Genomic DNA, 13,538 nt, shown 5'->3' on the forward strand with positions numbered 1-13,538 from the left:
GTCACTCCTAGACCAAGCGACCCACCGGGCTTCTCCTCTTCCTCCGGGCAACCTCCCGGTGTTCAGAAGCGGTCGTTCTGCGTCCACACAACTCGCCACGCAGCTCCTCCTCAGGCAGCCGCCCGGAGCCCCAGTGGTTGCTCCGAGTCCAAGCGCTGTGCTGAGCTGCCTCCTCTACGATGATCCCAGTTGTCCGTGTTTACCGCTCCAGTGGGGGGGAGGGGCGTCTCGCCGAGCAACTCTACTTCACAAAGTTCCCTGCGTTCCGGGGCTACTGCCCCATCCGGGACGCCTCCCCAATGGGAGAGACTCACCCGGCGGCTTTGAGTTGGTCCCAAGTCTCTCACTATCTCCTCTTTTGAATCTTTGTCCTGGAGCAATGTGAAATGCAGCCACCCTCTAGTCCGCCATCTTGGCCCGCCCCTGTTGTTTTTAAATATACATGACAGTAGAGTGTTATTTGACTCATTATACATATATGGAGTACATTCAATTCCTATAGGATCCCATTCTTGTGGTTGTGCTTGATGTGGAGTTACCCTGGTTGTGTATTCATTTATGAGCTAAGGAAAGTTATTTCTGATGCTTTATACTGTTTTTCTATTCCCTTCTCCCTTACCTTCCCTTCATTCCCCTTTGTCTAATCCAATCAACTTCTATTCTCCTCTCCCTACTACTATCCTTTGTTATGGGTTAGCATCCATATATCAGAAAGAACATTTGACCTTTGGTTTTTTGCTTCTGGGTTATTTCACTTAGCATGATATTTTCCAGTTCCATCCATTTACTGGCAAATATCAGAATTTCATTCTTCTTTATGGTTGAGTAATATTCAAATCATTGTGTATATATCTCATATTCTTTATTCAGTCATCTGTTGAAGGGAACCTAGTTTAGTTCCATAGATTGGATCTTGTGAATTGAGCTACTATAAACCTTAAATGTGGCTGTGTCACTGTAGTATGCTGATTTTTAAGTGCTTTTGGTATAAATTGAGGAGTGGAATATTTTGGTTAAATGGTGGTTCCCTTCCATGCTTTACAAGGGGAGTTCCTTTCCAGAGTTGTTGCACCAAGTTGCAGTATCACCAACAACGCATAAGTGAAACTTTTTCTCCACATCCTTGCCAATTGTTTTTGTTACTTGTATTCTTGCTAATTGCCATTCTGACATGAGTAAGATGAAATATCAGTGTAGTTGTAATTAGCATTTCTCTAATTGGTAGAGAGTTTCATCGTTTCTTCATATTGTTGTTGACCATTCTTATTTCTTCTGTGAAGTACTTGTTCAGTTCTTTGGCTCATTTATTGATTGGGTTATTTGTGTTTTTTTTTGAGTTAATGTTGTGAGTCCTTTATTTTTTAAAAATAAAGGAAAGAATGTATATAAATTAGGTGAGCTTGAGGTGGAAAAAAATGAAAAATATTAAATGAAAATAAAAGGTTTTTTCCACCAAGGTGGTCTGAATTGTTAATAGGGATAGGTTTTCATTCTTCACATTCTTTTTTTTTTTTTTTTTTTTTTTTTTTTGCAATCCTAGAGTTGAAGTTTGGTCTTTGTTAAGCCAAATATTTTTACATTCATAACTTAGTCAGCAGCCAGACACTGTGACTAGGAGCCCCATTGTTGTAGTAGCTCTCATTTTCCATTCTTCCAGTGTAGGTGGGATCCACTGAGTAGTGGTGATGAATTCTAAATTCCTGTAATGGGAATGGTGCAGAGTTCTAAATTGGAAGTTAGTAGTTTGGGTTTAGTTTTGGTCATTTGCTGTTACTTCCTGCCTAAAGATTAATTATACTTACAGTGTAATCCGTTCATTAACACAGTGATCTGCTGCATGACTTGTAGGTATTTTTATCGCCATCAAAATTAAATTTCTCTGAAGAAGACAACTATCTTCAGGTTAAGAAATACCTATGAGATAGACTGTGGTAAGATGTGAAGTATGATATTCCAGTCTTCATCTCCTTTTTCACAAGAACAACAATAGGAGAAATATCTACAAATGACAAAAGCTCCAGTAGACTCAGCAGTCCATCACAGCAACACCACGATGCAAAAGACCAAAAATAACTTCTCCAAGGCTAGAAAGAACACTTCTATTTTACCTGCATCTTTCTGTGCTGCAGCGCTTTACAGTGATCACCCACCATGATCATGCAGGATTCATCCCAGACATCCAAGGATGATTCACATGCATAAATCAATAATTGTGACACATCAGGTTAATGAAATGAAGGACAAGAATCACAGGAGCATTTTGATAGATGCAAGAAAAACATATGACATATTTCAAAGTCTTTCATGATGAAACTTTCAAAAACACATTACACAGAAGGAAATTTTCAGAGAACACTAATTGCTATGGGTGACTACACAATATTTAACATTATGTTCCAAGGTGAAAGTTGAAAGCTTTCTTAAAAATTAGTGAAAAGTCAAGAATGCCCAGTCTGCCACCCTTACTCAGCATAGAACTCAAGTCCAGCCAGAACAATTAAGCAAGAAAGAAAATTAAAAGACATACAAACCAAAAAGAATGAAGCAAAACACTGTCCGTTATGGAAAACTCTAAACTTCATCTGAAAACAATTAGAACTAATAAATCGATTCTAAATAAACAGGATACACAAATGACATACAAAATTCAGCAGCATTTTTAGTAATAAATAGATAATCAGGAAAGTATTTCTTTTATATCACAAGAAAGAATAAAATATTTAGAAATAAATTTAAACAAGGAGGTGAAAAATCTGCATGCTGAAATATAAAAAAAATCAGTGAAAGAATTTGTAGCAGACAGAAATACATGGAAAATATTTCATGTTCACAGACTGGAAGAATATTTTTTGACACTACTTATGTGCAGATTCAGTGCAATCCCTATGAAAAATACAATGGTATCCTTCAAAGAAATTTTCCAATTCTTAAAATTTGCATAGAACCTCAAAAGATTCTGAATAGCAAACAGTACCTTATGCAAGAAATCTGAGGCTTCAAACACTGTACAAAACTATAGTAAATGAAACATGACCATGCAGGCATAAAGCAGACACATACACCCATGGATCCCATGGAGAGTCCAGGAAATAGCCCTACTCATATACATTGACTATTTATTCACCAAAGGGCCAGAAATACACAGTGGGGGAAGGAAAGTCTCTTCACTGAATAGCATTTGAAAACTGTACATCCACTTGCAAAAAACAGATGCAATTACACTCATTTCTAACACTACACACAAAAATCAATTCCAAATAGATTCAAGAGAAATGGAAGCCTCGAAACCATAAAAGTACTGGAGAAAAACATGGGGAAGATGTTCCCTAATCTTGTTCTAACCATGTTTTGTGTACATTTCCTTTTTAATTGACTCCCAGGAGTCATACATGTTTATGTGGCACCATTTCATGTTTTGATACCTGTGTACTTTGTGTAATGCTCAATCAAGGTTAAAATCAATTTCCCTTCAAACATTTATCATTCATTAGTGATGAAAATCTTCCAAATCCTTTGTTCTACCTGTTTCAAAATGAGCAGTACATTATCTGTCATCGTCCAACTTCACGACATAGTGCTAGGACTTATGTTTCCAATCTATACCTGAATGATGACAAATCAAATTTGCCTCATCCCTCCCTCTTGGGGCTACACTCCACAGTCTCTGATATGCTTCTTTTTCTTTTTCTATAGTGTTATTTTAACATGTTTTTATTTTATTTTACACCAAAAAACCATATAAAAAACAAATACAAAAGTGTGACTAATTCATGCTATAAATATTTCACACCAAGGAAAGAATGTACAAAAAGAAAGACCCCTATAGAAGTGAAGGAAATAGTATCCAAAAATGTATAAGGACATAAAGAAATCAAAATCAAAACAAAATTAAACTGAAAAATTAATATAAATAACCTTATTAAAAATGGCCAAGGTGGGAAATGGATGAAACTGGAGATCCTCATGCTGAAAGAAATAGGACCTATCCAGAGAGTCAATTATTTAATGTTTTCTCCAAGATGCAGAAGCTAGACCAAAATAAGAGGCAAGAATTAATGTGGGGGTTCCACAAAAATAGAAGAAATTAGTGGAGCAGGAAAAAAGGATTGAGGAGAGAGAGAAGGGAGGGGAAAATAGATGAACCATGGAATGATTCTAACCAAAATTCCTATGTATGTATAAGAATATACTACAATGAATCTACCTTTGTGTATATTCACAAGGCTCTAATCAGAAAAAAACCCCAAAATAATAAAAGAAATATCAGTAGAGTAGAGGAAAGGGAAAAGCATAAGGGAGAAGGGAGGGAAAAGGGAAGAACTGGGGACTGAAGTAGAACACATTATTCCATGCTTTTAGAATTAGGTCAAAATGAGCCCTATAAAAAATGAGACTGATAAATTATTCAAACTTCTGAAGTTGACAAAATAAAGGTTCAAATTTGGGAGTCTGCCATTAAGTAGACATAGTATACTGCAAATGAGTTTGTAACTTTCTGACTTCATTTCCATTGCATGTAAAACAGGACAAATAAGCCCCCAAAATACATTGATGTGAGGATTAATTATAGAATAGATATCAATTGCCTGAGCCAGGCATGGCCCATCATAGACCATCCATAACTGACAGCTATGATTGTCATCTTATTCGTAGAAAATATTCAAAAATATTTGAAGATTCTTGTGGCATAATAAAATGTAACAAATATAATGAGAAAGATCTGAATGACAGTCTGAATCAGCCAAATATGTAGATCAAATGCTGATCTCATTCAGCTAATATTTGCACTTTCTTTCACATTTTCAGGTGTCAAAAGTCTATGGGTCTGTGTTCACTTTGTATTTGGGTACGAAGCCCACTGTAGTGTTGCATGGCTATGAAGCTGTGAAGGAAGCCTTGATTGATCATGGACAAGTATTTTCTGGAAGAGGCAGTTTCCCAGTGACTGATAGAGTTCATAAAGGATTTGGTAAGTGTGTGTGCATGTGAAATGTGAGAGCAATGGTCATGGTGATGAGGAGAAAGGAAAAGAGAAAGCCAGGATGAGCTTGACCATCTCTGTGGCTGCCACTCCTGAGCTTCCTCTACCTTGCCTGGGGTATCCCTCCTAGATTCTGCTGTCCCTCATTTAGGAGTTGCTTTCGCTAATGGAAACAGATGGAGAGAGATGAGGCGCTTCTCACTCATGACTCTGCGGAATTTTGGGATGGGGAAGAGGAGCATTGAGGACCGCATTCAAGAAGAAGCCCGCTGCCTTGTGGAGGAGTTGAGGAAAACCAAGTGTGAGTGACTCATCATATCACTGTCCTTAACAGACTGCTCTCTTCTGTGTCTAGCAGACATGTTTCAGCAACAGCCAGACCTTAATCATGGGTGCTGTCAGTCCTCATGTGGAGGAGGGATGATTTAAAGCAGAGAGTCAGAGTCTGTGGATCTGTGCTGCCTGTGCACAGGCATGAGTGGGAAGCATGATGTGTGTAAAAGTCATATAATCCTCCTCTGACCAGCTGTTTCTGTTTTCAAATCATTGCATCATGAAGACAGAAGGTTTAGAGATCCATTCCCTTAAAGAGTTAAAGAGCAGGGTTTACCCAGGGCACATTTGTGAGATTCCCATTCCATAGCTTTCACCACTGTCCATTGGACACAGTGGAAACATCAGTCTTAGACCCTGTGGAGCTGAAGCAAGTGAGGTGTGCTTTCACCTAATTGGATTGTGGTTGTAGAGTTGCTTTTGCTGTCTCACGACTCTCAGGATTTTCCAAGGCCAGTGCCTAGTTATTATTCTTATCTATGATTTTCCATTGATTTGCATATATCCTGGAAAGTCTCATGAATCATGCTTATGGTAATCACATACCTCTCCATGTCTTCTCTACTGACCCATGAAGTATTTTTCAATGTCTCTGATTTTCAGGTTGGAACCAGATTGCTGTATTTAAATTTCTCTTCCCATTCAATGAGAAAGGGAAGACTAAAAATCAGACTTTTTCAGTGAATGATATACATAAAGAAATTTGCAGTCTTCTCTAATTACCCTTCAACTCCATAGCTAAAATAAATCTTTGTTGTGAATTCTCAGAATCCTGGAACACCTAGAGTGCCTGGTGGAAGAGTAGATAACTTCAAAAACTTGTTCTGACCCAATGCTCTATACTTCCTTTGCATCATTTTATCATTTATTTTTAAATTATTTTATTGTAGTTTTATTAACATCTAATCAGTTCACATTAATGAATATCACTGTGGTATTCCCACATGTGTGCAGGAAATACTGTTAAAATCCATTCTCTTCATCACTCTACTCTCATCACCACCACCACACACCCTTCCCCATCTCCAGTAATCACTTTCTACCCTCAGGTGCACATTCATTTTACCTTCCACACCTGAGAGAGATCATGCAATACTTGACTTTCTGTTTCTGACCTCTTACTTAGCACCAGTTTCCCCAGTTTTTTCTTCCTGGTAGCAAATGACAAGATTTCATTCTTCTTTATGACTGAATGCAAATACATTGTGTCTGTATAACATATTGTTTTTATCCACTCATCTGTGGATAACCACATAAATTTGTATGATGGCCTAGCAATTATGAATAGTGTCATAATTATCCTAAACATTCAGGAATCTATATGGTATGTTGATTTACTTTCTTTCATCTGTGCACCAGAATCAGGACATCTGGATCCTATGGAAGATCTGTTTATGTTTGAGGAAACTCCATACTGTTTTCCATAATGACTTTCTAATGAAACATTCACAGCAACAGGTATAAGGTGTCCTTTTTCTGAACACCTCTCCAATATTGTTATTTGTTGTTGTGGTTGTGGTGTTAAGTTGGGTTTCTTTTTTTTGTTTCTGCGTTTTGATGATAGTCATTCTAACCGGGGCAAAATGATATCTCATAGTAGTTTTGATTTGTATTTCCCTGATGTCTAATGATATTGAGCATTTTAAAAATGAATTTATTGGACAGTTCATTTCTTCTTTTGAGAAGTGCCTATTAAGATCATTTACTCATTTTTTATTGTATTACTTGAGGCCCATTGTTATGTTTTTTTATTCCTTATTATTTTGTCTATTTTAATCTTTTATGAGATGAATAATTGGCAATTATCTCCCATTCTGTAGGATGTCTCTTCAGTCTCTTGACTGTTGTGTAAGAACTTTTCAGTTTGATGTACTTTACTTGCCTACTTTTGCTTTTAGGGTCCTATACAAAAATATCATCAATTGCATCCATCTCCATGTGTTTCCCCTATGTTTTCTTCTAGTTCTTTTAGGGTTTTAAGTCTTATAGTAATGTCTCTGAGCCATTCTGAGTTGAATGTCGTATGAGGTGAGAGATATGGGTTAAGTTGCAGTCATCTTCATGGTTCATTTATTGAGGAGTGTCTCATTTTCCACCATAACTTTTGGTAACTTTTATAAGAATCATTCGAGTGTAGATGCATGTCTTCCCTGCCCCACTCCCCAGAATCTCCTCTGTTTTTCATTGTTTATGTGCCTGTTTTTATGCCAGTGCCATGATATTTTGCTTACTCTGGCTGTGTATTATGGCTTGAACTCAGGCATTGTCCTGCCTCCAGCTTATGTTTGTCTTTGGTTTTTGTGCTTAAATATGAATTGCAGGATTTTTTTCTAGTTCTGTGATAAATATCTTTGGTATTATCATGGGAATTCAATGGAGCCTGCAAATTGATTTGGATAGTAGGATCCAAATGCTGCAGTTAATGACTATGGGAGGTTTTTCCATCTTTGTGTGTGTGTGTGTGTGTGTGTGTGTGTGTGTGTGTCTTCTTCAACTTCTTTTATCAGTTTTTTGTAATTTTCATTGTAGAGGTCTTTCACTTCCATTTTTAATCAGTTTTATTAAGTAAACTTTAAATCCATAGTGGTGAATTTGAAGACTTTTATTTTCAAATGAAAGTAATTGATCTCCTAATTGTAATTTCCTTTTTATAGAGTGCCACAAATAGAACTTTGCCCTACTATAATTTCTTTCCCTATAAAAGGACAGTATTGTCTAAAATGATGACTAGCATTAAAATCAACTAAACTATATTAATCTGAGAGTAACTATATGGTTCAGAAAAATGTTCTGAAGTTCACAAGCGGGAAACATTACTAAGTAGATTAAATTTTGAGCCATTTGAAATTGATGGGTGCTATTTTCTAAGTTGGCAAAATTTCCTTCTGTGTCTATCCCTCTCTCTCTCGTTCTCTCTCTAATGAAGAATTAAAGAGATCTGTTCATGAAGTTTAACTTTTTTATCGAGATTTTACTATAAAATTAAAATTTCTCACTTTTATTTTCATAAGTGCATATCATTATTTATCTTGCCATTTTTCCTCATAAAACATGAATGTTTTCATTTGTTCCATAGATATAGAAATTTGTACATAGTTACTCCATTTAGCTTTTATTCCTGTTTTACACATGAATCTTTCAGCTCAGGGCTTTTTCCCACAACTGTAATCACAGTGGACCAGGGGACTGAGGCAGAAGGGTCCAGTTCAAAGCCAGACACAGCAACAGCGAGTTGCTAACAAACTCAGTGAGTCCCTGTCTCTAAATAAAATGCAAAATAGGGCCAGGGATGTGCCTCTGTGGTTGAATACATCTGAGTTCATTAGCCAATTCCAAAATGAAACAAAAAAATTCACAGAGGAATCTTTCAGTGGTCACTTAACATATATATATATGTTTATATATATATATATATATATATATATATACTATACATATATATATATGTATAGTGGTTTGATGACAACTATGATTCTGCACTGAAATCGTATTATCAGGTGTTTTTAAAGTGATCTTTTAAAATATTTTAAAAAAATAAGGGATAGTGTGTGTTAGAATGGCTTAAAAAGGCAGTGGATTTGAATAGAGCACTAAAAAAAACACTACTGAACTGGCTAGAAGGTAAAAATCAATTCAAGATTCATGTAAAAGTGATAATGACTTTTAGCATGCTGAATATTTTTTATCTCAAAGAAATTTCTTGATAGATATTGCTTAGAGATCCTACAATTACCTTTCCCTGCTATCTCAAAGAGAAACACATTTTTATGTATATTTTAATGTTAACTTTTAATGTTTCCATTTCTTTAGCCTCACCCTGTGATCCCAACTTTATCTTGGGCTATGCTCCCTGCAATGTGATCTGCTCCATTATCTTCCATAGTCGTTTTCATTATAAAGATCAGAATTTTCTCAAATTTATACAGAAATTACTTGAAAACCAGGAGATTCTGAGCTCTCCATGGATCCAGGTGAGAAAAATCCTATCCCTTCTTCCTAAGAAAATGCATATGGTCTTTATTCTGACTAAAATGGCCCAAGTAGTGAAGTGAGTCCAGACACCAAAGTGTAGCCCAGAGTTGGGCATCATGAAGTATCAGGAGAAGATGACTGAGTCATTTATGCACAGGAAAACAAATGCCCTCATTAGAGGTGACATGTAAACCCTTTGGGTCTCTGGCCAATGCTTTCCCCAGCAACCGCAGAGCCTAATCTTTATAAAGAAATTTGGTGATTGCATTTGAGCAAGGTCATGGCACTCAGTGGACATTCAGGACCCTGTTGGGGACTCATCACTGAAAAGGCTGCACTCCAATCACCACTTAGAAATTTCACCACTTTACCTGGCAGAAATAGAGTTATCTGATACTTGACAAGGTTTCCAACAATATATATTGGAGAAAAGATAGCCTCTTAACAAACAGTTTAGGGGAAACTGCAAATTTATATGTAGTAGAATCAAATTGAAACCCTTTCTCTCACCTGCACAAAAGCAAACTCAACGTGGATGAAAGACCCAGGCATTAAACCAGAGCCCTGCACTCACTAGAAGAAAATGGAGGCCTTTCTCTATCATGTTGGCTTATGAACTGACTTTCTCAATAAAACTCCTGAAGGGCAAGAAGTAAATCAAGAACCAATAAATGGAATGGTCTCAAACTAAAGTCTTACAGCAAACGCAACCATCAAGAACATGAAGAAAGTGCTACAGAATGGAAGAAAATCTTTGCCACATGTAACTCAGACATAATGTTCATCTACAGGATATACAAGGAAGTAGAAAAACCAAAACATTAAATAATTCAATCAATAAATGGTAAAAAGAACTAAATGGACACTTATCCAACGAAGGAATATGTATGTTCAACAAATATATGAAAAAAGTTCAACATCTCTAGCAATTAGAGAAATGCAAATCAAATCTACACCATGATTTAATCTCAAATCAGACAGAATGGAAATATTCAGGAATACAAGTCACAGTGGATGTTGGGGAGGCTATGGGGAAAAGGGTACACTCATATGATGTTGGTGGGACTGCAAATTGTTACCTTCACTGTGGAAAGCAGTATGGAGATACCTCAGAAAACTTGGAATGGTACCACACTTTGACCAGTTTTACCACTCCTGGATATATATAAAAAGGATTTTTTAGTTTTTCTTAAAGCTATAGTTTCTACAATGGACTAGGGATAATATGCTTGTTTATCTTACCTGTTTCTAACTAAAATATATTTTTAATTTGTAGGTCTGCAACAATTTTCCTGTTCTCATGGATTATTTTCCGGGGAGTCATAAAACATTTTTTAAGAATATTGGTGATATGAGAGAGTATTTTTTGGAGAAAATAAAAGAACACCAAGAATCCCTGGATATGAACAGTCCTCGGGATCTCACTGACTGCTTCCTGATCAAAATGGAAGAGGTAGAATGTGAACCACAACTCTGTTATCTGATTGCTTCTACATTTTGTGTTTCATTGATTAATTCTATGGTTACTAGGCCTAGTCACATGGTCAGGAAAGACATTCCTGACAAACTCTTTATGCATATCTTGTCTTTAAAGATCTATATGAATTATCATTGAAGAAATAAAATTGAATCATTAAATATCTAGAATACATGAACACTGTTCTAGAGACATTAAAAATCTACCTGATGAAAGACAATATTGACACCTGAGGTGAAAAGGAAATATTCATAAACAACTTAGAAAATATAAAATTGGAGCCATGAAATGCAAATTGAAATGTTTGGGAGAAAGGGAAAGTACCTAATGGCCAGTCTGTGTAATGGCTTCTCCTTGTTCAAGATGAAGTGACCAAGGCATACAAGTGGGATATTTGTAGCAACAATCCCTGTTTCCCATTCTAGCACCAATATGCAACAGGACTGTAGAATCTGTCCTCACAGCTGCCTGCAGTGGGTGCTGCTCTGTGGGGAATAGTTACTGGTATGTGAGACACTGAGAATTTTGAGAACTTTATCAACTATTTCCCTGGATGCTATCATTTCCAACTAGATACCAGAATTCCAAAAGAGTTACTTCAGACAGTTCATACTAGGTCAATAGTTGTTTCTCTGGAAGGACTGACACCGGGAACTTTCTACTCCACCATTTTGGGGTCATTACTCCCATACTGTCGTCTTTTTAAAATAATTTTTATTGCTCCATTGTAATTATTATAAGTTTCGGATTTATTGTACTATATTCACATAATATATAGCACAAATTTGTCAGTTTCTTTCCCCCATTCTTCCCATTTTCTTCTTTTTCTCCCTTACCCATTCCCTTTTTCTACTGTTCTGGTCTTTTTTCCATTTTGATGAGGTCCCTTTACCTTTCATTTTCTGTCTAGATGCCGGATAGGACAGAAAACATGGGACCCTTGACTTTCTGAGTCTGACTTATCTCACTTAGCATTATGTTCTTCAGTTCCTTCTGTTTCCTTGGAAATGACATTTCTTTCTTTAAGACTGAGTAAAACTTCATTGTGTGTACCTATCACATTATCTTTACCCATCTATCTGTTGAAGGATACTTAGGTGAGTTTCATAACCTGGCAGTTGTGAACTGTACTGCTATAAATGGGCATGCATGTATTGCTAGAGTATGTGACTGATTCTTTTTGATAAATACCAAGGAGTTGGAAAACTTGGTCATTTTGTTGTTCCAATTTTACCCTTTTGAAGAATCTCCATAGTGATTTTCATAGTGATTATTCTAACTTACTATACTACTAATTGTGTGAAAGTGTTGCTTTCCCCTCCACATCATATCCCCATTTATTATTATTGTGTTCCTGATGACTGAAATTCTAATTGGAGTGAGATGAAATCTCAGTGTCATTTCAATTTGAATTTCCCTAATTGTTAAAATTGCCACATAATTTTTTACATACTTGTTCACCATTTTTATTTCCTCTTTTGAGAAGTGTGTATTTATTTGTTCAATTATAAGTTGGTTTATTTGTGTTTTTTGGTGTTAAATTTTTCAAGTTTTTTACATATTTTTGATATTAATATTCTTCAGAGTGAATAGCTGGCAAACATTTTTTTCTCCATTCTGTAGTTTGTCTCTTCACATTCTTTTCTATTTCCTTTGTTGTACAGAAGTTTTGTAATTTGATGCCATCACATTTATTAATTTTTTACTTTATTGCATTTTAGGAGTCTTATTTTAGAAGTCAATGCCTACACCTATGAGTTAGGGTGTTCCCTTTCTGTTTTATTCCAGGATTTGCAGTGTTTCTGGTCTAATTTCTAGGTCTTTGTTATACTTTGAGTTGGCCTATGAGCAGGATGAAAGAGAGGAATTAGTATTATTCATTTACATATGGATATCTAGTTTTCTCAGCACCACTTGTTAAACAAAATAAAGCTGCCTTTTCTCTAATGTATGCGTTTGGCACCTTTGTCAAGGATTGGATCACTGTATCCATGTGGGTTTCTCTTGATGATTTGTTTTCCATTAGTCTACATGACAGAACAATGTAGTTTCTGTTTCCAGAGCACTATAGCAAAATTTGATATTAGGTATTGTGATATATCTACCATTTTTCTTATCTATCCATATTGCTTAAGCTATTCTGGGTCTCTTATTTTTCTTAGTGAAGTTAGGACCTTTTCTTCTAGTTCCGTGAAGAATGGCATTGTTATCTTGATTGGAATTTCACTGAATGTATAGATTGCTGTGGTAATATGGCCATTTTGATAATGTTAATTCTGCCTATTTAAGAAAATGGGAAGTCTTCCTTCTTCTAAGGTCTTCTTCATTTTCTTTCCTCAATGTATAATTTTAATCATGGAAATTTTTCTCCTCTTTATTTAGATTCATTCCTAGAGTATTGGATTTGGGTTTCTTTGTTTCTAAGTTATTGTGAATGGAATTATATTTCTGATTTGTATTTTAATGGATTTATTTTTGTTCTGGTGAATTTCTTTCGGTCTTCCAAATACAGAATCATATCATTTGCAAAGAGTGATAATTGGATTTCTTTCTTTCCTATTTATATCACACTTATTTCTTTCTCTTGCCAAATTGCTTGTCTACAATATCAAATACTTTATTGAGTAGAAGTAGGGACAATGGACATCTTGTCTTATTCCTGAGTATAGGAAAAAATATTGTCATTCATTTAACATTCACTATATGTTGAATTATAGTTTGTTATATACTGCACTCATGATATTTAGGAAGTTTTTTCTATCCTTCCTTTCTTCT

At 35.8% G+C, this 13,538-nt stretch overlaps 1 protein-coding gene across 1 annotated transcript in view; it reads left to right on the forward strand.

The window, feature by feature from the left end:
• The window catches only part of LOC124985911 (cytochrome P450 2C9-like), a 48,376-nt gene that overhangs the window by 12,858 nt on the left and 21,980 nt on the right, over positions 1 to 13,538 (forward strand). The window contains exons 2-5 of the mRNA XM_047554546.1: positions 4,807 to 4,969; positions 5,133 to 5,282; positions 9,125 to 9,285; positions 10,563 to 10,739. Of these exons, the coding sequence (XP_047410502.1) occupies positions 4,807 to 4,969; positions 5,133 to 5,282; positions 9,125 to 9,285; positions 10,563 to 10,739 (651 nt within the window). The remainder of the gene's footprint in view (positions 1 to 4,806; positions 4,970 to 5,132; positions 5,283 to 9,124; positions 9,286 to 10,562; positions 10,740 to 13,538) is intronic.

This window comes from Sciurus carolinensis, chromosome 5 (assembly GCF_902686445.1).
Source record: "Sciurus carolinensis chromosome 5, mSciCar1.2, whole genome shotgun sequence".
Lineage (NCBI taxonomy): Eukaryota > Metazoa > Chordata > Mammalia > Rodentia > Sciuridae > Sciurus > Sciurus carolinensis.